The 25,559-nt window shown below is 27.9% G+C and overlaps 1 protein-coding gene across 5 annotated transcripts in view; it reads left to right on the plus strand.

The window, feature by feature from the left end:
- Positions 1-25,559, plus strand: part of side-VIII (sidestep VIII) — a 431,976-nt gene that overhangs the window by 343,530 nt on the left and 62,887 nt on the right. For all 5 annotated transcript variants that reach the window (XM_075310736.1, XM_075310739.1, XM_075310738.1 and 2 more), the window contains one exon: positions 16,897-17,027. In XM_075310736.1, coding sequence (XP_075166851.1) covers positions 16,897-17,027 — 131 coding nt within the window. The remainder of the gene's footprint in view (positions 1-16,896; positions 17,028-25,559) is intronic.

The raw sequence follows: 25,559 nt of genomic DNA on the forward strand, positions 1-25,559 counted from the left end.
TTATAAGTCAGGCAAACGTGTCCGTCTATCACTAACAGACAGACAGGGAAAATATTTGTACGAAAATTTTATGGAATATGTAGTATATCTGATGTTCTTCTAATTTACATAGGAAATCATCAGAGCATTTTCCCTTTTTCCTAAATCCTTTATTATTTACCCAATTATACTTCCTACGACATAAGTCTTCAAATTGCTTATACAATACATTTCCTTCCTTTTAAATCTAATTCCTTGGCATACAAACATATCAACTTCAACCCTTCAGCATTCCCATCGTTCATCACCTTTGGAAAATTCTGTAATAATATACATTTTTTTTTACATCCATTGCCACAGATAAACAAACAATTAACTCACCTTTAGCGTTCGTTATTATCTCCCCACTTTGTTTATCGCATACTCATCTCTGCCGTCATTTATCAGTACAAAATATTACTGACTTTTGGCTGGAGTGGTGGCAGATGCTGGGGCATAACAAGGTAGGGTTTTTTTTTTTTTTTTTTGGGGGGGGGGGGGTTCATTATGAAGGACGACATATTTGAAAACTGGCAAATAGCTTTCCTATAAATATATTGTGAACGAAGCAGATGATAATGGATGGATAGAATTTGGCCAAATGAGGAAGACATGATATATCCATCTCACGGTAGTAATCAACTCATAATTCATATTTTGAATTTATAAAGCATCAGCCTAGCTTCCCACAATACACTTTTTTATAGCACAAGGGATCTTACAGTTAAGGTTAGAACATTTTTTTTGGCTTCACAATAATCCCATTCCAAGATGTTGGATAAAATTCATCGTCCATTGTCTTTTAACAACGAAATTTAAAAGACCGCTCTGACGACTTTTAACAAACACTCATTTCTAGATGTTGGACAAAAAACAATTAATCATCTTCCGAGGACAAAATTGAAAGGCTGACTTTGAAATGAAAAGGAATTGTAATGTAAACCTTTTTATTCTGATAATTCATCAAAAACTCGTGAGGAAAAAAAGTCGACCTTTGATTTTGTGTTTATTGAAATTATCAACATTTTGTCCAAAAGTCGAATTTTCTCCTAATGGAAAAAATCAAAATGATCACATAAATTTTTTTTATATCATTAATGATTTTGCTTGCATTTCTTAAATCTTATGTTTGGCATATGCGAGTATTCTTATAAGTCTTCAAGAAAAACAAAGGAACACTTGCACGTACTCATCAAAAATCGATATGTGCATTAGCTAAAAAAAAAAAACTTTATAAAGTTTGACCGAATTTGGCTATGAACCTATGGCACTTGGCAGGCAAAAGCCAAGTCTACCTACAAAAGCCAAGTCTACCTACAATTTGGACTGATATGGTGTAATTTATGGTTTGGTGCTTACGGTTGGATGCCCACCACGGTTGCCACAGTTTGCAGAATTCTAACCAAAATGTTCGATTTTTTTACTGTTTGGTACAATGGTAGACATATCAGTGTTTTTGATTAGATTTTGCCAAATATTTTTTTCCACCAAAGAGGTACTTCACAAATTTTCTACAGAAATAAAATATTAATAAAATTTTCTATAGAAATAAAATTTTGATAAAAATTTTCTATAGAAATAAAACTTTGAAAATTTTGTCAACATCTTTCTTATAGAAATTTTGTAAAAATTTCATTTCTATAAAAACAGATGTTGACAAAGTTTTCTATAGAAATACAATTTAAAAAAAAAACAACGTTTTCTATAGAAATAGAATTTTGACAAAATTATTTAGAGAAATAAAATTTTGACAAAATTTTCTATAGAAATAAAATTTTTACAACATTTTCTATTGAAATAAAATTTTGACAAAATTTTCTATAGAAATAAAATTTTGACAAGATTTTCTATAGAAATACAATTTTTACAACTATTGAAATAAAATTTTGACAAAATTTTCAGTAGAAATAAAATTTTGACAAAATTTTCTATAAAAAAAAATTTGACAACAGTTTCTATAGAAATAAAATTTTATCAAATATTCTATACAAATATTGACAAAATTTTCTATAGAAATAAAATTTTGACAAAGTTTTCTATAGAAAAAAAATTGACAAAATTTTCTACAGAAAAAAATTTTAGAAAATTTTCAATAGAAATAAAATTTTGACAAAATTTTCTATAGAAAAAAAAATTGACAAAATTTTCTATAGAAATAAAATTTTGATCAAATATTCTATAAAAAAATTGACAAAATGTTCGATAGAAAAAATTTTAACAAAATTTTCTATAGAAATAAAATGTTGAAAAAATTTTATATAGAAATAAAATTTTGACAAAAGTTTCTAAAAAAAAATTATTGACAAAATTTTCTATAGAAAAAAAATTTACAAAATTTTCTATAAGAAAAAAATGTAGAACATTTTCAATAGAAATCAAATTACGACAAAATTTTCTATAGAAAAAAAATATTTGACAATATTTTCTATAGAAATAAAATTTTGACAAAATTTCCTATAGAAATAAAATTTTGACAAGATTTTCTATAGAAATAAAATTTTGGCAAAATTTTCTATAGAAATAAAATTTTGACAAAATTTGCTATAAAAAAATGTTGACAAAATTTTCTATAGAAATAAAATTTTTTAGAATATTCTATAAAATTTTTTTTTTGACAAAATTGTCTGTAGAAATAAAATTTTAACAAAATTTTCTATATAAATACAATTTTGACAACATTTCCTATAGAAATACAATTTTGACAAAATTTCCTATGGAAATAAAATTTTGACAAGATTTTCTACAGAAATAAAATTTTGACAAAATTTTCTATAGAAATAAAATTTTGACAAAATTTTCTATAGAAATAAAATTTTGACAAAATTTTCTATAGAAATAAAATTTTGACAAAATTTTCTATAGAAATAAAATTTTGACAAAATTTTCTATAGAAATAAAATTTTGACAAAGTTTTCTATAGAAATAAAATTTCTATAGAAAAAAATTTCTATAGAAATAAAATTTGGACAAAATTTTCTATAAATAAAATTTGACAAAATTTTCTATAGAAAAAAAAAATTTAGAAAATTTTTAATAGAAATAAAATTTTGACAAAATTTTCTTTAGAAAAAAATTTGACAAAATTTTCTATAGAAATAAAATTTTTAAAAATTTTCTATAGAAATAAAATTTTGACAAAGTTTTGTATAAAAATAAAATTTTGACAAAATTTTCAATAGAAAAAAATTGAAAAAAATTTAGAAAATTTTCAATAGAAATAAAATTTTGACAAAATTGTCTATAGAAAAAAAATTAAAAAGTTTTCTATTGAAATAAAATATTGATCAAGTATTCTACAAAAAAATTGACAAAATGTTCTATAGAAATAAAATTTTTCATCAAATATTCTATAAAAAAATTAATAAAATTTTCAATAGAAATAAAATTTTGACAAAATTTTCTATAGAAATAAAATTTTGACAAAATTTTCTATAGAAAAAAGTTGACAAAATTTTCTATAGAAATAAAATTTTGATAGAATAAAGGGCGATACGGTGAAATCGTTTATTTAAAAAATCAAATTAAATTTCTTTTTCATGTTCAATTAGTATAAAATTCAGGAAAAATATTCAGTTAGGCTTTCGCTTTTCCAAATCCGAATTGCCGGGCCTCACGCTTGACACCTGCCATCAGATTTTGTACAGCCACCTTGTCCACCTTCTTCGCCGCAGAAAGCCAGTTTGCCTTGAACTGCTGCTCGTCCTTAGCAGTTTTTTTGGTCTTCTTTAGGTTCCGCTTGACAATAGCCCAGTATTTCTCAATAGGGCGGAGCTCTGGCGTGTTGGGAGGGTTCTTGTCCTTGGGAACCACCTGCACGTTGTTGGCGGCGTACCACTCCATGGCCTTTTTACCGTAATGCCAAGATGCCAAATCCGGCCAAAACAGTACGGAACAACCGTGTTTCTTCAGGAAAGGCAGCAGACGTTTATTCAAACACTCTTTCACGTAAATTTCCTGGTTGACAGTCCCGGAAGCTATGAAAATGCTGCTTTTCAAGCCACAGGTACAGATGGCTTGTCAAACCAGATATTTCTTTGCGAACTTTGACAGTTTTATGTGCTTGAAAATATCTGCTACCTTTCCCCTTCCTTTTGCCGTATAAAATTCCTGTCCCGGAAGCTGCTTGTAGTCGGCTTTGACGTAGGTTTCGTCGTCCATTACCACGCAGTCAAACTTCGTCAGCATTGTCGTGTACAGCCTCCGGGATCGCGCTTTGGCCGTCGTATTTTGTTTATCATCGCGATTTGGAGTCACTACCTTCTTGTAAGTCGATAGTCCGGCTCGTTTTTTGGCTCGATGCACGGTTGTAGACGATACACCCAGCTTGTTTGCGGCATCTCGGAGAGAGAGGTTAGGGTTTCGCTTGAAACTACCGGCAACTCTCTTTGTCGTCTCAGCGGCTTCCGGTTTTCGATTTCCCCCCGATCCAGACTTCCTGGCTGTCGACAAACGTTCCCCAAACACTTTAATTACATTTGTAACGGTTGATTTGGCAACTTTTAGCGATTTTGTCAGCTTCTTCTTGCTTGGACGGCATTTTGACAACTGAAGAGTGAATTCCAAAATCAAAATAGGAGCAACATTCTACACACACACACCTTCAAAATGAGGGGTGTTCAGGTTTCTTAAATGCAAAATTGAAAGAAATACGTCAAGTTTATATTGACCAAAATTTGACCGTATCACAAAAAAAGATGTTGACAAAATTTTCTATAGAAAAAAAATTAACAAAATTTTCTATAGAAAAAAAAAAATAACAAAATTTTCTATAGAAAAAAAATTAACAAAATTTTCTATAGAAAAAAAATTTTGACAAAATTTTCTATAGAAAAAAAATTGACAAAATTTTCTATAGAAATAAAATTTTTACAAAATTTTCTATAGAAAAAAATTGACAACATTTTCTAAAGAAGAAATTATTGACAAAACATAGAAAAGAAATGACAAAATTGTCTACAGAAATAAAATTGTTATAAAATTGTTTATAGCAATAAAATTTTGACAAAAGTTTCTAAAAAAATATGTTTTAACAAAAACTTTCTAAAGCAAAAAAAAAAAATTGGCAAAATTTTTTATAGAAATAAAATTTTGCAAAATATTTTTTTTTTTTGATTGTTAGGTTTTTAATAAAATTTTGTCGAATTTTTGTAGAATATTTTTGGCTCGAATGGCAACCGTGATACCCAAACGATGTACCGAATGGGATGAGATATACGCTTTCAGGGTTTTGACGAATTAAACTCTGTGGGTAAAGCCGATCTTATGAGGCTTCCTATAACGCACAACGTACCATTTAATTTATCTAATTTTTTTCCATTGTAACTCATTCAATCAGTATTTTCTATTGGATATAGCCTTCTTGGCTTTTATGGGCTCTGTTACTTAAATTTCCAACCTCGTTTTTGGCAAATTGGCCTTTTTTATATATGTTTTCCATCAGCTGTCGTTGATTACAATGAATTGCAAAAAGTGTTCTGTTTCGTTTTTTTGTTTGTTTCTGAAATAAAACAAAAACAAAAATTTGAAGAAACAAATTTTCAACATTATTTGGGAGCAAGCATTAACTGTGAAGAGTTTTAGCGTGTTTTTCTACTTTGTCTTGTTATTTGTGTGCGTGCGTGTGTGTGTGTGTGTTTTCCTTCTTGAACATTTTCAATCTGTTTTTCCGACGTGTGCAGACAAGTATCCGGCATTTATCTTCTTTCCTGTATCATTACAAGAAATCCCCATACCCCGCTAACAACAATTTCAGCTCACTTACATTCACCTATAAGCATAGCAGATATGATGAGTAAGCTTGAATTGAGAATCGAATGGGTGAGAGAAAGAGCGTAATGTGTGTGGATGAGTATGCTTGTTATTCTTAGTGGGTAGTCATCCACTTACATATGATATTGAATTGAGGCTAATTCTCTATACTCACCTACTTACTCTCGCTCACCCACATACATAGTCACACACACACCCCGTTCTATTCATTTCATTACTTTCCGGTTGTCATTATTAAATCTCTACCTTGGATATTATCTCCATGTATAATGAAATGTGTCTATGTGTTTTTGGGTGTGTGAGATTGTATTCCTTCAGCTCAAGAAAATATTTCAGACCATTGTCTTTTTGTTTTATTTATTAAGTGCCTCATCGTAATGTGGGCCTTTGTATAGGATATCTGCCCTTTATAGGGAATTACTTTGAAGTCGATTCATTTGGAATTGCCTTGATGCCTGTCGGTGATTGCAGCATGATATGGCAAAGGAAATAAATTGATGATAAAATGTATGCTTGGCTGACTCTTCCAGCTGAGCATTTTTGGCCCGCATAGAATGGCTGCATACATAATTTATTAAGAAAATCTTTTCGTCTTAGAGTTTTTTTTTTTGTGCGTTTTGGATTGTTATTTCCCCAAGTAATGTTCTAATTAGATAGGTTGTTTTAATTCCAAGCTCATATACCCATTCTCTAAATATTGTATGTGTGGAGGAAATTATTTCCATTAGCCATTAGGCATTTCGAATTGAATTGAAGAGATTAACATTTTCAGGGCACAGGATATGATGATAATGTCTCGCTGTAATGCCCCAAAAGAAAAAAAAACGACAGACATATTGAGATGTTCTTTATTATCTTTTGCATTATGTATTGAGTATGACTTTGGGCATAGAAATGTTACTTTTTTTGTGTGTGTGGGAAAATGAGTATGCAGGAGTGAATTCAATGTATACGTATTATCGAAAGTTTGTTTAGTGAAATATTTATAAAAATTACCTTTTTTATTTTGTGACCTGAATTATAAAGGTCTTAAAAAATATAAAATAATTATATTAGCATAATTCAAGAAATACTATCTAATTAATGCAATTATATGACAAGAAAAAAAAAATTATGGGGAAAATAAATTACCTGTTACGATAATTGAATTACATTAAAATCAACTTTTTGAGATTTACCCTTCTACGAAATTACACCTTAGCAGTAAAGGAAAAATGAATTTTCACCATTGCCTCAAAAATACTCCCACAGGGAAAAAATATTTTGTTGTCCTCAATCACGAAATCATTTGATTTTTTATTGAACAATTTTCAGTCGGATAAACAATAACGTCGAAAACTAAATAATATTTATAAAAAAAATACAAAATTAATATATATATATATTTTTAATAACATTAAAATGTTCATTGAAATAACTTTTTGCCATATTTACTAATTGATGTTTTTATTTAAAAAAAAATTATTCAAAAAAAAAAAACAATGATAAAAAATTATTGAATCAATAAAAGATATAATTTATTTTTGTTAATTCCATTAAAATGTCCATTGAAATCAATTTTTGTCATATTTACTAATTGATTTTTCTTGTTCATTTTTTTTTATTTTTTTAATTAAAATGTTCATTGAAATAATTTTTTGTCATTATTAAAAAAAATTTTTTTGCAAAATTTTCTGTCAGAGAAATGTTAAAGTCAATAACAAAATTAAATAATAATACAAACAAGCATATACGGCCGTAAGTTCGGCCAGGCAGAATCTTATTTACCGAATCTTTTTATAGAAACTTGTACTAAAACTGTCATTCACAATTCACAAGAAATAATATTTGACAAAATTTTCTATAGAAATCAAATTTTGACAGAATTTTCTACAGTAATAAAATTTTGACAAAATTTTCTATAGAAATAAAATTTTGGTAGATTATATTCGGTGATCGGCTATATATAACTATAGACCGATATGGACCAATTTTAGCATGGTTATTAGGGGCCATATACTAACACAATGTTCCAAATTTCACCACGTACCAAATTTCAACCGGGTCGGATGAATTTTGCTCCTCCAATAGCTTCGGAGGTCAAATCTGGGGATCGGTTTAAATGAGGGTTATATATAATTAAGACAGGTATGGACCAATTTTTGCATGGTTGTTAGAGACCATATACTAACACCATGTACCAAATTTCAACTGGATCGGCTGAATTTTGCTCTTCCAAGGGGCTCCGGAGGTCAAATCTAGAGATCGGTTTATATGGGGGCTACATATAATTATAGACCGATGTGAACCAAATTTTACATGGTTGTGAAAGACCATATACTAACACCGTATACCAAATTTCAGTCGGATCGGATGAAATTTGCTTCTCTTAGAGGCTCCGCAAGCCAAATCTGGGGATCGGTTTATATGGGAGCTATATATGATTATAGACCGATGTGAACCAAATTTTGCATGTTTATTAGAGACCATGTACCAAATTTCAGCCGGATCGGGTGAAATTTGCTTCTCTTAGAGGCTTCGCAAGCCAAATTTGGGGGTCCGTTTATATGGGGGCTATACATAAAAGTGGACCGATATGGGCCATTTGCAATACCATCCGACCTACATCAATAACAACTACTTGTGCCAAGTTTCAAGTCGATAGTTTGTTTCGTTCGGAAGTTAGCGTGATTTCAACAGACGGAAGGACGGACATGCTTAGATCGACTCAGAATTTCACCACGACCCAGAATATATATACTTTATGGGGTCTTAGAGCAATATTTCGATGTGTTACAAACGGAATGACAAAGTTAATATACCCCCCATCCTATGGTGGAGGGTATACAAATGAAACATATGCAAAATTAATATAAAATTGCTTGAATTAAAAAATCTTTAATTGAATATATTTTTTTATTCAATTAAAATTTTAATTGGAATAAATTAGGCGGTATTTTTGTTGGCAATACTTACTGAGCTGTAGTTAGGTTGGAAAAAAGTCTCAGGTTGCCTTTTCTCATGTCGGCTGAAATACACCAAAGCCAGTATTCGGCTTGTTGTGTGGTATATCTTCTTCTCGCCGTTGTACCCTTAAGTTCGGTTAAATATAGTGGCAGCCCGCTATTTAAGGCTCACATTGTGTTACCACGGTGGTGACATTTTCTCTTTTCAATGACAATGGATCTCCTTTTTATGGCCGAATCACATTGCGGTGAAACCACTTAGAGAAGTTTGAAACACTCAGAAATGTCACCAGCATTACTGAAAAACGACACATTGTTCTCATCAAGTCTATCATCCTCAAACGATGCCCTATGTACTATATTTTGCTGCTCTTATTCGGCATAGATGTGCTTTCAATTCTAGGTCCTCGGTTATTATTCCCACTGCCCTATTACCCTTGAGTAGTTCACCACATAGTATTTTCTGTGTCTCTAAAAATTTCCATAATTTATTTCCGTTCCCCAATTCCCAACTGGACAAGGTCCCGAATCAAAAACTCGCTCGGAAGAGGCAGTGGTAATGTTACAAAGTCTAATCATCCTCAAAACAGTCTCGGTGTCTTAGTCCTCCACATATACGCCCAGTCCCGCCCTCTCACGCCACTCAAGTCCATCGGAGTATCAGCTATTTCCCTATGGTATCAGTTCTGGGGTTCCATTCTCTCATGGCCATCTTACTGGCGTCTTTTGCTGCTCCTACCATCTTTTGCTGCTCCTTTTCGGCATAGATGTGCTTTCAATTCTTGGTCCCCGGTCATTATTCCCACTGCCCTCTTGAATGTCGTCCTATTACCCTTGAGTAGTTACTAAGTATTTGTCTTGTCTGGGTTACCACATAGTATTTTCTGTGTCTCTAAAAAATTTCATAATTTATTTCCGTTCCCCAGTTCCTAACAGGACAAGGTCCCCAATCAAAAACTCGCACGGTAGAGGCAGTGGTAGTGTTACAAAGTCTCATCATCCTCAAAACAGTATCGGTGTCTGAGTCCTCCACATATACGCCCAGTCCCGCCCATTGGAGTATCAGCTATTTCCCTCTCGTATCTGTTGTGGGGTCCCATTATCTCATAGCTATGTTACTGGCAGCTATGGCCACCACAGATGTACGATGATGGATTGATGCGACATCCGCCATTACATCCACCGTTTCCACTATTAACCCTTGATGGTCCATCATTTTTCCCTGTTTCTGTCCATTATCTGAACCTCTATAGGTCTTTAGTATAGCATTGTCCCCGCGGCTCTGCTTGAAGTGGTCTTCATTGTCCCAGTTATGGGAGGACAAAAAAAAAGTCAGTTGGACCCGTTGTAAAATTTCTATGTTGCACTTCCTCTTCTTCGACCGATGTATGTGAGAATTGGACTAATTGAGCTTTTATATAAAAATATCTAGTGCTTCAACTTTAGATTCGTGCTCCATTTACATCCCACTGGCGTTCTGCACATTTTCTTTGCATACTTTTAGGCGGTTCAAGTGTCTATTTGGAAAAAATTCTAATAACTATGAGATTTGGGATCAAAATTTATGAAAACTACTACTGTACAAAAGAAATCAAATAAAAAGTGGTATACAAATGGAAAACAGTATAGCATTTAGTGGCACATTTAAAACTGAGGCACAAAAATATAACCACTTGAATGAGTGGCAAAAAGGCCACTAAAGTGGCACAAGGGTAACATTGGAGAACGATTTCTACCGTGTATCGTTATTTCATAATAATTTTATTTTAATTTATTTTATTTTATTTTATTTTATTTTATTTTATTTAGTTCAATTGAGTTACAAAAAGCCCACTAGAGTGGCACAAGGGTAACATTGGAGGACGTTTTCTACCGTGTATTGTTATTTCATAATAATTTTATTTTAGTTTTTTTATTTTATTTAGTTCAATTTTATTTAATTTAATTTAATTTAAATTTATTTTATTTTTTTATTTTATTTTATTTTATTTTATTTTATTTTATTTTATTTCCTTAAATCAGTCGATTTATTGCTTATTAGTTTGATTGAAAGTGTGTAAAATTTTTTAAAAAATTTCCCAAACTTGAATGCTTACACCTAACATTCATTAAGCCATACGCAACCCTCATACGGAAATATATTCCTATTATCTTTGAGCTTTCCCCGATTGCCTATTGTGACATATAACCTTTTCTCCAAATGTCATCAAAATAAATCGATTAATTCCACAAGTAACATTTTCATTATTGTTTCCTTATCATGGGTAAACCACTATTTATTCTATTATCAATTAATTTCATCAAGAATATATTTAATCAAAACCGCTGCCAATTAATCGTGAACAGAATGTTAAAATAATTGAGTTTCTAACAAAACTTATGGTTCAGACTTTTTCCAGGGGGGGTTCATCAATAATTGTCTACCATATCCATCAAAAGATATGATTTTCATAAAAATGCCGAAGAAAATGAAAAACATGGCAATGAACAGAAATGAATGATTGATTATTTACTTAAAGGTATAAGGATGAAAATGTAAGTCGAGGTACCAAAAAGAAAACAAAAACTGGAAAATAAACCAATTTTAGAGATCGAGTAAGGATTTCTGATATATATATATGACTTCCTAAAATCATTCTGCATTTTATTATACCATACAAGAGACTAATTTAAGTGCAATGTCTAAAATGATTAAAATCGAGTCCATTGGGGTGTATATTTAAAGGCAAGTGGGAATGAATTAATTCAAATTAAATGACTTTAGGCATTAAATTTTAGCCCATTTGGGATATATCATCTTCTAGTTGACAAACTTAAAACATAACTTAATTGTTTTAATACCCATCGAGAACTAAAATCAAATGTTAATTCCTTATTAACCTTCGAATGTATCAACTATATTTATTTTATGTATTTTCAATTAAATAATCATTTTCCAAAGACTCTATTTAATTTATATTTCGAAAATTTCCTTTGAACTTCTACTGAGATATGGGGAGGTAAATAACAAAAAAAAAACTTTTCCAAACAGCAGGAGATATATGGACATAAAACATAATTTCGTAAATTGAATATGTTCAAAAGAAACAATCTTGACCCACTTCCACTTCCACTGAACCTGAATATTTTATAATTTTAATAATAAGTTAAGGTATCAATAAATTGTAAGAATTGCCAAAATTTAAAAGGAAAAAAACTGTGAAAATCTTTTACATTACCTTTGTCACAAAGCATTAAAATTTTCTTTTAATTATATTGGAACAACGGGAGGTAGGCTCAAGAAAACTTTGTAATAAAGGGTGATTCTTTTGAGGTTAGGATTTTCATGCATTAGTATTTGACAGATCACGTGGGATTTCAGACATGGTGTCAAAGAGAAAGATGCTCAGTATGCTTTGACATTTCATCATGAATAGACTTACTAACGAGCCACAACGTCGAATTTTCAGTGAATGGGCCCTAGAAAAGTTGGCAGAAAATCCGCTTTTTATCGACAAATTTTGTTCAGCGATGAGGCTCATTTCTGGTTGAATGGCTACGTAAATAAGCAAAATTGCCGCATTTGGAGTGAAGAGCAACCAGAAGCCGTTCAAGAACTGCCCATGCATCCCGAAAAATGCACTGTTTGGTGTGGTTTGTACGCTGGTGGAATCATTGGACCGTATTTTTTCAAAGATGCTGTTGGACGCAACGTTACGGTGAATGGCGATCGCTATCGTTCGATGCTAACAAACTTTTTGTTGCCAAAAATGGAAGAACTGAACTTGGTTGACATGTGGTTTCAAGAAGATGGCGCTACATGCCACACAGCTCGCGATTCTATGGCCATTTTGAGGGAAAACTTCGGAGAACAATTCATCTCAAGAAATGGACCGGTAAGTTGGCCACCAAGATCATGCGATTTGACGCCTTTAGACTATTTTTTGTGGGGCTACGTCAAGTCTAAAGTCTACAGAAATAAGCCAGCAACTATTCCAGCTTTGGAAGACAACATTTCCGAAGAAATTCGGGCTATTCCGGCCGAAATGCTCGAAAAAGTTGCCCAAAATTGGACTTTCCGAATGGACCACCTAAGACGCAGCCGCGGTCAACATTTAAATGAAATTATCTTCAAAAAGTAAATGTCATGGACCAATCTAACGTTTCAAATAAAGAACCGATGAGATTTTGCAAATTTTATGCGTTTTTTTTAAAAAAAAAGTTATCAAGCTCTTAACAAATCACCCTTTATAATATATTTGCCAGTCGATTCCCTGTGACGTATACGAAATACCAATTAATTAATATGTATCATACGATCCCAGGGCCAATAATTAATTTCTTGATTTTCAACAAGAATAAAATATTTTCCAAAGATTTTATGTATTTTTATATCTGCTATATTAAGAAAGTAAACAAATTGATATTTATAATTATGTCCACTGAAAGAAATGTTTATGTAATATGTAGTAATAAATACCACTAAATATTTATTTAAAGACAAACTATATATTGTATAACTTTTAAAATGTTAATATAGGAGCTATGGAAAATTTTCTAGAGAAATTAAATTTTTGACAAAATTTTCTACAGAACTAAAATTTCGACAAAACTTTTCCACAGATATAAAAATGTTGACAAAATTTTCAAAGGAAATAAAATGTTGACAAAATTTTTATAGAAATAAAAATTTTAGCAAAATTTTCTATAAAAATAAAATTTTGGCAAAATTTTCTATAAAAATAAAATTTTGAGAAAATTTTCTATGGAAATAAAATTTTGAGAAAATTTTCTATAGAAATAAAATTTTGTAGAAAATTTTCTATAGAAATAAAATTTAAAAAAAAAATTTCCATAGAAATAACATTTTGACAAAATTTTCTATACAAATAAAAATTTGACAAAAATTTTCTATAGAAATAAAATTTTGACAAAATTTTCTATAGAAATAAAATTTCGAGAAAATTTTCTATGGAAATGTATAATTTTGATATAATTTTCTATAGAAAAAATATTGGCAAAATTTCCTATAGAAATAAAATTTTGATAAATTTTCTATAGAAATAAATTTTTGACACAATTTTCTATAGAAATAAATATCTCACAAAATTTTCTATGGAAATAAAATTTTGAAAAATTTTCTATAGAAATAAAATTTTGACAAAATTTTCTATAGAAGTAAAATTTTGAAAAAATTTTCTGTAGAAATAAAATTTTGACAAAATTTTTTAAAGAAATAAAATTTTGACAAAAATTTATATACAAAAAAAAATTTGACCCAAATTTTCTATAAAAATAAAATTTGGACAAAAAATTTCAATATAAATAAAATTTTAACAAAAGTTTCTATATAAATAAAATTTCGAGAAAATTTCCTATAGAAAAAAATGTTGACAAAATTTTCTATAGAAAAAATATTTTGATAAAATTTTCTATAGAAATAAAATTTTGACACAAATTTCCATAGAAATAAATATTTGACAAAATGTTTTATAGAAATAAAAATTTGGCGAAAATTTTCTATAGTAATAAAATTTTGACAAAATTTTCTATAGAAATTTTTCTATAGAAATATAATTTTTGACACAATTTTCTATAGAAATAAAATTGTGAAAAAATTTTCTATAGAAATAAAATTGTGAAAAAATTTTCTATAGAAATAAAAATTTGACGAAAATTTTCTATAGAAATAAAATTTTGACAAAATTTTCTATAGAAATAAATATTTGACAAAATTTTCTATAGAAATAAATTATTGACACAATTTTCTATAGAAATAAATATTTGACAAAATTTTCTATAGAAATAAAAATTTGACGAAAATTTTCTATAGTAATAAAATTTTGACAAAATTTTCTATAGAAATAAAATTTCGAGAAAATATATAATTTGGTATAATTTTCTATAGAAAAAAAATTGACAAAAATTTTTATCGAAATAAAAATTTGACAAAAATTTTTTATAGAAATACAATTTAGACAAAATTGTTTATAAAACTAAATTTTGAGAAATTTTTCTATAAAAAAAAATTTTGACAAAATTTTCTATAGAAATAAAACGTTGACATAATTTTCTATAGAAATAAAATTTAGACAAAATTTTCTATAACAATAAAATTTTGAAAAAATTTCTATAAAAATAAAATTTTGAAAAAAATTTCCATAGAAATAAAGCGTTGACAAACATTTCTATAAAAAAAAGGTTGACAAAATTTTCTATAGAAATAAAATTTTGACAAAATTTTCTATAGAAATAAAATTTTGTAGAAAATTTTCTATAGAAATAAAATTTTGAAAAAATTTCCATAGAAATAAAATTTTGACAACATTTTCTATACAAATAAAAATTTGACGAATATTGTCTATAGAAAACAAAAATGTTGACAAAATGTTCTAAAGAAAAAAAAAATTTATAAAATTTTCTATAGAAATACATATTTGACACAATTTTATATAGAAATAAATATTTGACAAAATTTTCTTCAAAAAAATAAAATTTGGAAAAAAAAATCTATAGAAATAAAAATTTGACGAAAATTTTCTATAGAAATAAAATTTTGACAAAATTTGCTTCAGAAATACAATTTTGACATCATTTTCTATAGAAATAAAATTTTGACAACATTTTTTATAGAAATAAAATGTTGACAAAATTTTCTATAGAAATAAAACGTTGACATAATTTTCTCTAGAAATAAAATTGTTAAAAAACTTTTTATAGAAATACAATTTTTAAAAAATTTCCATAGAAATAAAACGTTCACAAAATTTTCTATAGAAAAGAAGTGTTGACAAAAATTTCTATAGAAACAAAACATTTACCAAATTTTCCATAGAAATAAAATTTTGAAAAAAATTAGTAAAAAAATAAAATTTCGACAAAATTTTTTAAAAAATTAAAATTTTGACAAAATTTTCTATAGAAATAAAATTTTGACAAAATTTTCTAGATAAATAAAATTTTAACAAAATTCTCTATAGAAATAAAATTTCGAGAAAATTTTCTATAGAAATAAACTTTTGACACAATTTTCTATAGAAATCAATATTTCACAAAATTTTCAATGGAAATAAAATTTTGAAAAAAAATTTTGATTAAAATTAAATATTGACAAAAATTTCTATAGAAATAAAATTGTGAAAAAATTTTTCATAGAAATAAAATTTTGAAAAAATTTTCTATAGAAAAAACAAATTGACAAAATTTTCGATAAAAATAAATAAAATTGTCAAATTTTCTATAGAAATCTATAGAATCTATAGAAATAAAATGTTGATAAAATTTTCTATAGAAATAAAATATTGATAATTTTTTGACATACATTTTGACAACATTTTCCATAAAAATAAAATTTTGAAAAAAGTTTTCTATAGAAATAAAATTTTGAAAAAAATTTCTATAGAAGTAAAATTTAGATAAAATTTTTGAAAAATAATTTTTTGTTTGGTAAGGTTTTGGAAAAAAGTCCTCCAAATTTTTTTTTTGGACGTGAATACAACCCTTCTTTTTAAAATCGGGCAATACTGTATATCTTAATTTGATTCATTCATTTCAAACTTCAATAGCACTTGTGCCTGTGCCAAAAAACGCGTTATACCAAATTTCAATAAAATTGCTTAATAATTGCAACCGGAATCCTGCGAACAATAGATATATGGACAGACAGACGGACAATATAAATATTTCTGGTAGGCTTATTTTTGCAGATCAAATTTTTTATACCTTAGCCACTATGTGGTTTAGGATATTCGTTCATGATATAAAAAACATTACCATTTTTTTCAATTAAAAATTTAATTCGATTTAAATAACTGTTGGAGTTGAGCCGTACATAATTTGATGGATCTACTGGAATGCTATACAACCCTTGAAGAGTTTGATTAAAAATAGGTCTTGAAGACTCCTTAAAATAATGTAAGATATAAGTTTAGAAATGGCCATTACCAGCCTATCTTCAAGAGCTTTATAGTTATATTAACTATTTAATTTTTAGGCTGAAATCTGTTAAATTATAAGAAATTCGCTAAATAAATATAGAAATATATTAAATTTAATTTTTCAGTGTAAATTATAAAAATAATTGGCTTAATTTCATGCCGTGTGTTTGGTTTTTTATTTTAAATAAATCTCTATTAACATTTATGTGATTAACAATTTTCTCTTCTCTCTGTCTATTTTGAAACAGATATTCCTGTTGTGAGTTTAGAACTTGGAACAAATTCAATGAACTCAACATTACGTGAAGGTATTGATGTCTTCTTTGAATGCAACATAAAATCAAATCCCTGGGTTAGCAAAGTCAGTTGGCGTCACAATGTGAGTATAAAATATCCTCTAGAAACTCTTAAAGAACAAAAAGAAAATCTTACAATATAATTTGAATCGAAAGGAAAAAGTATTCTTATTTACATATATAATGATGATTTTCTTAAGATTAATCTGTACTATCGCAAAAGAACAAAAAAAAAATAATAATAATAACGGGAAATAAGCATTTTGTGCTTCACTTCCGTTTTTTCATTTACATGCGCCATTTTCATCAGTATTCCCATCATTCATCTATCGTCTCTAAGGCATTGGCAACATTTGTAATTTGTTATTATTATTTTCGTTTTCTTTAATATTTTTTTTCTGTGGCATACAAATCCATCAAAATCATTTCGTATATCGTGTGTTTTCTTCAAGGTCATAATAAATTTCAAGAAATATGTATTTTTTATGCAATATTGTGCCAGAACTGAAAGGTTATATATTTTTTTTATTAAATTGGGAAAATTTCCGATGTAGCCTATCTTCAAAATTTGACCAGACTGCAAACAAGAAACGAACTGAATTTTAGGTCGTTAGCGCCACTATAGAATAATGAAGAGTGATTATAGTAGACAGACAGACGGACATGGTTATATCGTCTTAGATTTTCACCCTGATCATAGTATACTTGATAATCAGATCACCATTCTATGGTGGTGGTTATAAAACATAAAAAATATGGTAAACAAAGTAAAACATAGCATTGCTATATAAACACATTCGTACCTTATAAATATTAGAGTCGCTACAATGACTGCTAAAGCAGTCCCATGGTGCGTATAGATATTTCAAACAAATATTTCAAATACGTATACGTACCACAGTTGCCACTCGTGTCAAAAATAATTTACCAAAATTTAATGTGATCACTCCTACAAGCGACCATTTTTTTGTTGGGTATAAATATTTCATGAATTGTAAATGTATCGAATTTTAAAAGTTCTACACGATCTTACACGAAAATTAAAATTTTGGAAATTATAGAAAATTTTGTCAAAATTTTATTTCTATAGAAAATTTTGGCAAAATTTTATTTCTATAAAAAATTTTACCAAAATTTTTAGTTTTTTTGGGAGCCACCGCGGTGCAATGGTTAGCATTCTCGCCTTGCATACACAAGATCGTGGGTTCGATTCCGGCTTCGATCTAACACTAAAAAGTTTTTCAGCGGTGGATTTTCCCACCTCAGTAATGCTGGTGACATTTCTGAGTGTTTCAAAGTTTCTCTAAGTGGTTTCACTGCAATGTGGAACGCCGTTCGGACTCGGCCATAAAAAGGAGGTCCATTGTCATTGAGCTTAACATGGAATCGGGCAGCACTCAGGGTTAAGAGAGAAGTTCACCACTGTGGTATCACAATGGACTGAATAGTCTAAGTGAGCCTGATATCGGGCTGCCACCTAAACTAACCTAGTTTTTATAGAAAATTTTGTCAAAATTTTATTTCTATCGACAATTTCGTGAAAAATTTTTAATTTTTATAGAAAATTTTGTGAAAAATTTATTTCTATAGAAAATTTTGTCAACATTTTATTTCTATAGAAAATTTGGCAAAATTTTATTTCTAAAAATATTTTATCAAAATTTTATTTCTACGGAAAATTTTGTTCAAATTTTATTTCAACGGAAAATTTTGTTCAAATATTATTTCTATAGAAAATTTCGTCAAGATTTTTAATTTTTATAGGAAATTTTGTGAAAACTTTATTTCCGTTGAAAATTTTGTTAAAATTTTATTTCTATAGAAAATTTTGCAAAAATTTTTAGTTTTTATAGAAAATTTTGTCAAAATTTTATTTCTATCGAAATTTTTGTCAAAATTTTTAATTCTTATACAAAATTTTGTCAAAATTTTATTTCTATAGAAAATTTTGCCAATATTTTATTTATGTAGAAAATTTTATTTCTATAGAAAATTTTGTGAAAACTTTATTTCTATAGAAAATTTGTCAACATTTTATTTCTATAGAAAATTTGGCAAAATTTTATTTCTAAAAAAATTATATCAAAATGTTATTTCTACGGAAAATTTTGTTCAAATTTTATTTGAACGAAAAATTTTGTTCAAATATTATTTCTAAAGAAAATTTTGTCAAAATTTTTAATTTTTATAGGAAATTTTGTGAAAACTTTATTTCCGTAGAAAATTTTGTCAAAATTTTATTTCTATAGAAAATTTTGTAAAAATTGTTAGTTTTTATAGAAAATTTTGTCAAAATTTTATTTCTATCGAAATTTTTGTCAAAATTTTATTTCAGTAGAAAATTTTGTTAATTTCTTTTTTTCTGTAGAAAATTTTGTCAAAATTTTATTTCTATAGAAAATTATGTCAAAATTTTATTTCTATAGAAAAATTTATCAACATTTTATTTCTACGGAAAATTTTGTTCAAATTTTATTTCAACGGAAAATTTTGTTCAAATATTATTTCTATAGAAAATTTTCTCAAACTTTTTAGTTTTTATAGAAAATTTTGTCAAAATTTTATTTCTATCGAAATTTTTGTCAAAATTTTATTTCTGTAGAAAATTTTGTCAATTTTTTTTTTCTGTAGAAAATTTTGTCAAAATTTTATTTCTATAGAAAAGTTTGTCAAGATTTTATTTCTATAGAAAACTTTGATAAAATTTTATTTCTATAGAAAATTTTGTCAAAATTTCATTTCTATAGAAAATTTTGTGGAAACTTTATTTCTATAGAAAATGTTGTCAACATTTTATTTCTATAGAAAATTTGGCAAAATGTTATTTCTAAAAAAATTTTATCAAAATTTTATTTCCTCGGAAAATTTTGTTCAAATTTTATTTCAACGGAAAATTTTGTTCAAATATTATTTCTATAGAAAATTTCGTCAAAAATTTAATTTTTACAGGGAATTTTGTGAAAACTTTATTTCCGTAGATAATTTTGTTAAAATTTTATTTCTATAGAAAAATTTGTCAAAATTTTTAGTTTTTATAGATATTTTTGTCAATATTTTATGTCTAAATTAATTTTGTCAAAATTTTTAGTTTTTATAGAAAATTTTGGCAAAATTTTATTTCTATAGAAAATTTCGTCAAAATTTTATTTCTATAGAAAATTTTGCTAAAACTGTATTTCTATAGAAACTTGTGACAAATTTTTATATCTATAGAAAATTTTGTCAAAATTTTATTTCTATAGAAATTTTTGTCAGAATTTTATTTCCGTAGAAAATTTTGTCAAGTTTTTATTTCTATATAAAATTATGTCAAAATTTCATTTCTATAGAAAATTTTGTCATATGTTTGTGTGTAGAAGTCCTTTATAAGCATTTTATTTTTTTCTGTATCTAAGAAAAATTATTTTACCTGTTTCCAAGCTTTAAAATATCTCTCTCTCTTTCTCTGAATGGGAAATCTAAGATTATAATTCTTGAATAAATCTCCAGTCTATAACCATCTTATATGCAAATCTCAAACGTGTATGCCCAGATTTGCCAAAATTTTATATCTATAGAAAATGTTGCCAATATTTTTTTTTCTATAGAAAATTTTATTCCTTAGAAAATGTTATTTCTATAGAAAATTTTGCCAAAGTTTTTTTTCTATAGAAAATTTTCCAAAACTGTATGTCTATAGAAAATATTGTGAAAATTTTATTTCTATCGAAAACGTTTTCAACATTTTATTTCTATAGAAAATGTTGTCACCCTTTTATTTCTATAGAAAATTTTGTAAAAATTTTATTTCTATAGAAAATTTTTTCAAAATTGTATTTCTACCAAAACATTAAGAATTCTACCAATCTACAAAACAAATCTACCATTATTTGTAGAATTCTACCAACTGTGACAACCGTGATACCTACCCCTGGATAATTGTAAAAACTCTGAAAATAACTTCACTAACCCCATAAGTCCATCCATATGTGCGTATATAATGTTTTATATTTTATTTGTATTATTTAATAAGTTCTTTTAAAAAATACCCCACTTGGCTCATGGAATGGGGACCCACAAAAAATCATATTTTATGGTCTACCGTATATGACTTAATTTATTTTATATTTCAAGCCATGAATTCTCTGAAACTCCCCATAATTTGTGAATAATTTCTTAAAATCATTGTGGTTTATACAAAAAAAATAAAATAAACGAATACACACTCACTCATTCATACTGTACATAAATTCTCATGTTCATTTTGCAACATTTTAAATAATAGAATTTTAATTTCACTTGAATGTTCCAGTAAACACACATCTAAAATGAAAAAATTCTTGGCTCCTTCTCCATCTTTATGTATTTACTTGTTGTTGTTTTTTTTTTAACTCAATGGCAGCGAGAAGCTTTTCAATCTTCTTCCAAACATTCTAAAGCCAAACAACAAGAAAAACAAAACAAACAAAAACAAGTATATACAGCAGTAAGTTCGGCCGGGCCGAATCTTAAATACCCACCACCATGAACCAAATATTAGGGTTTCCTTTGAAATTTCAGGAGGGCTTGAGGACTTCAGGACACTTCCCGAAGATAAATTTAAAGATTTCACCTATGAGGACTATATCAATTCTGGATTTATAAGAACCATGTTTGTTTGAGTTTTAGAGGAATCATTAACATCTCTTGTAAGTGTGCAAGAAAATTATAAAATAACGTCTTGATTTGAAATCTTAAATCTGTAGAAGTAAAATCTGGAAATTTTACATTGAGTTTCAAGCAATTTTCATGATCAGTTCGCCTTTTACACCCTCAAGAAGTGAAGTCGGTCTATATGGAGGCATTACCAAATGGACCGATAAAAACTTAATCCGATACACGTTTTTGTGAGCCTAAAATACCAGAATATTTACAATTTCAGGCAAATCAGATAAAAACTACGGTTTCTAGAAACCCAAGGAGTTAAATCGGGAGATCGTTCTTATGGGGGCTATACTAAAATATGGACCGATACTCACCGTTTTCGGCACACCTCTTATGACCCGAAAATAATACCTCTAGATTTCCAATTTCAGGCAAATAGGATAAAAACTTCGGATTCTAGAAGCCCACTAATTAAATCGGGAAATAGGTCTATATGGGGGCTATACCAAAATATGGACCGATACTCACCATTTTCATCACACCTCTTTATTGTCCTAAAATACCTCTAGATTTCCAATTTCAGACAAATTGGATAAAAACTACGGTTTCTATAAGCCCAAGACCCCAAATCGGGAGGTCGTTTTATATGGGGACCATACCAAAACATGGACCGATAGTCACAATTTTTGGCACACGTATTTGTGGTCCTACAATACCTCTCGATTTCCAATTTTAGGTAAATTGAATAAAAACTGCGGATTCTATAAGCCCAAGAAGTAAAATCGGGAGATCGGTCTATATGGGGGCTATACCAAAATATGGACCGATACTCACAATTTTTGGCACACGTATTTGTGGTCCTACAATACCTCTAGATTTCAAATTTCAGGTAAATTGAATAAAAACTGCGGTTTCTATAAACCCAAGAAGTAAAATCTGGAGATCGGTCTATATGGGGGCTAAACCAAAACATGGACCTATACTCACCATTTTTGGCACACGTATTTGTGGTCCTACAATACCTCTAGATTTCCAATTTCAGATAAATTGAATCAAAACTGCGGTTTCTATAAGCCCAAGAAATAAAATCGGAAGATCGGTCTATATGGGGGCTATACCAAAACATGGACCGATACTCACCAGTTTTGGCACACCTCTTTATGGTCATAAAATACCTCTAGATTTCAAATTTCAGGCAAATTGGATAAAAACTACGATTTCTATAAGCCCAAGACCCCAAATCGGGAGATCGGTTTATATGGGGACTATATCAAAACCTGGACCGATATAGCCCATCTTCGAACTTGACCTGCCTGCAGACAAAAGACGAGTTTGTGCAAAATTTCAGCACGATTGCTTCATTATTGAAGACTGTAGCGTGATTACAACAGACAGACAGACAGACAGACAGACAGACAGACGGACAGACGGACAGACGGACATCGTTATATCGTCTTAGAATTTCTCCCTGATCAAGAATATATATACTTTATATAGTCGGAAATCGATATTTCGATGTGTTACAAACGGAATGACAAACTTATTATACCCCCGTCACCATTCTATGGTGGTGGGTATAAAAAACAAATTTCATGTACATGAGGAAATTCGATAATCTATCTTTAAAATGTTTTGCTAATGCTTTTTTCATTCACATCATCATTTTAAGGATAGAAGGAGATCTCTTTTCGCAGACATGGTAACAAAATTTATTCTCTGCTAATGAGAGAAACGCTTTACAATTGGCGAGAAAGCCAGATGGCTGGGGAGAAAAAAATTCTGGCATAATTTAAATTAAAACCAATGATTTAAAGAGAACTAAATGCAAGTGAATTATGATAATGGGGACTGGCATGATGAAAAAGTTTGAGGAATTATAGGATAACTAAAGAAACTAGAACAAGGTTTCTTTTTTTTATAGGACTGTATAAAGCTTTTTTTTTGAGTTATGTCCTCCTTAATAAATCTTAATTATGGTTTTGTATGGTGATGAAAATAATTAAAGTTTTAGGATTGCAAATCTGGGCATACACATTTGAGATTTGCATATAAGATGGTTATAGACTGGAGCTTTATTCAAGAATTAGAATCTTAGATTTTCCATTCAGAAAGAGAGAGATTTTTTAAAGTTTGGAAACAGGTAAAATATTTTTTTCTTAGATACAGAAAAAATTAAAATGCTTATAACGGACTTCTACCCACAAACATATGACAAAATTTTCTATAAAAATTAAATGTTCACAAAATTTTCTATAGAAATAAAGTTTTGACATAATTTTGTATAGAAATAAAATCTTCACAAATTTTTTTACGGAAATAAAATCTTGACAAAATTTTCTACGGAAATAAAATTCTGACAAAATTTGCTATAAAAGTAAAATTACTTATGGAAATAAAATTTTTAAAAAATTTTCTATAGAAATAAACTTTTGACAAAATTTTCTGTAGAAATAAAATTTTGACAAATTTTTCTATTGTAATAAAATTTTGACAAAAAAATGTTCCCGAAATAAAATTTTGACAAAATTTTCTGTAGAAATAAAATTATGACAAAATTTCCTATAAAAATAAAATTTTTGTAAAATTTCTTATAGAAATAAAATTTTGAGAAAATTTTCTATAGAAATCCAATTTTGAAAAAAATTCCTATAGAAATTAAATTGTGACATAATTTTCTATAGAAATAAAATTTTTACGCAATTTCCTACTGAAATAAAATTTTGACAAAATTTGCTGTAGAAATAAAATTTTCTACAGAAATAAAATATTGAAAAAAAAAAAATCCTATAAAAATAAAATTTTTACAAAATTTGCTATAGAAATAAAAAATTTTACAAAAATATGCTATAGAAATAAAATGTTGACAAAATTTCCTATAAAAATAAAATTTTTACAAAATTTCCTATAGAAATAAAATTATGAAAAATTTTTCTACAGAAATAAAATTTTGAAAAAATTTTCTCTAAAAATAAAATGTTGACAAATTTTTCTATTGAAATAAACTTTTGACAAAATTTGCTATAGAAATAAAATGTTTACAAAAATATGCTATAGAAATAAAATGTTGACAAAATTTCATATAAAAATAAAATTTTTACAAAATTTCCTATAGAAATAAAATTTTGAGAAAATTTTCTACAGAAAATAAACCCAGCCATGTGAATTCAAATCGATGATTTGACAGTGGCATAGGAAAAGAGATATGTTTGTTTCGAATTTATTTCGGCATAAGCCGGCTATCAATGTAAAACCTTTTTTCGGAGGGTTCAAGTGTAGTTTTTGTTGGGTTTAATAAACTGCCTGAATTTGTTCTGATAATTGGTTGATAGTTTTGCTGCAAGTAGAGGATGCTGATGAGGAATGTGGTAATTCCGAAACGTGCGTCCATCCAACCATCTTGCAGTCTATAGGGCTTTGCCCAAATAAATTTGACAAACATTCTTTTCCTCTGTTGGTTAAGCTACAATTGTGGTTTAGTCAATGTATGGTTTTAAGCTGAAATAAAAAACAACAACAATGCTTAAAGAACAAAACCAACAATAACAAAACAAAACAAATGGAAACAGAAATAAAATTTTGAAAAAAATTCCTATAGAAATAAAATTTTGAGAAAATTGCCTATAGAAATTAAATTGTGAAATAATTTTCTATAGAAATAAAATTTTGACAAAATTTTCTCCAAAAATAAAATTTTGACAAATTTTTCTATAGAAATAAAATTTTGACAAAATTTTCTGTGAAAATTTTAACAAAAAATGTTCTAGAGATAAAATTGTGACAACATTTTCTGTAGAAATAAAATTATGACAAAAAAATAAAATTTTTACAAAATTTCCTATAGAAATAAAATTTTGAAAAAAATTCCTTTAGAAATTAAATTGTGACATAATTTTCTATAGAAATAAACTTTGTACAAAATTTCCTACTGAAATAAAATTTTGAGAAAATTTTCTATAGAGATAAAAATTTTGCAAAATTTCCTACAAAACTAA

The sequence above is a fragment of the Haematobia irritans genome, chromosome 5 (genome assembly GCF_050003625.1).
Source record: "Haematobia irritans isolate KBUSLIRL chromosome 5, ASM5000362v1, whole genome shotgun sequence".
Classification (NCBI taxonomy): Eukaryota; Metazoa; Arthropoda; class Insecta; order Diptera; family Muscidae; genus Haematobia; species Haematobia irritans.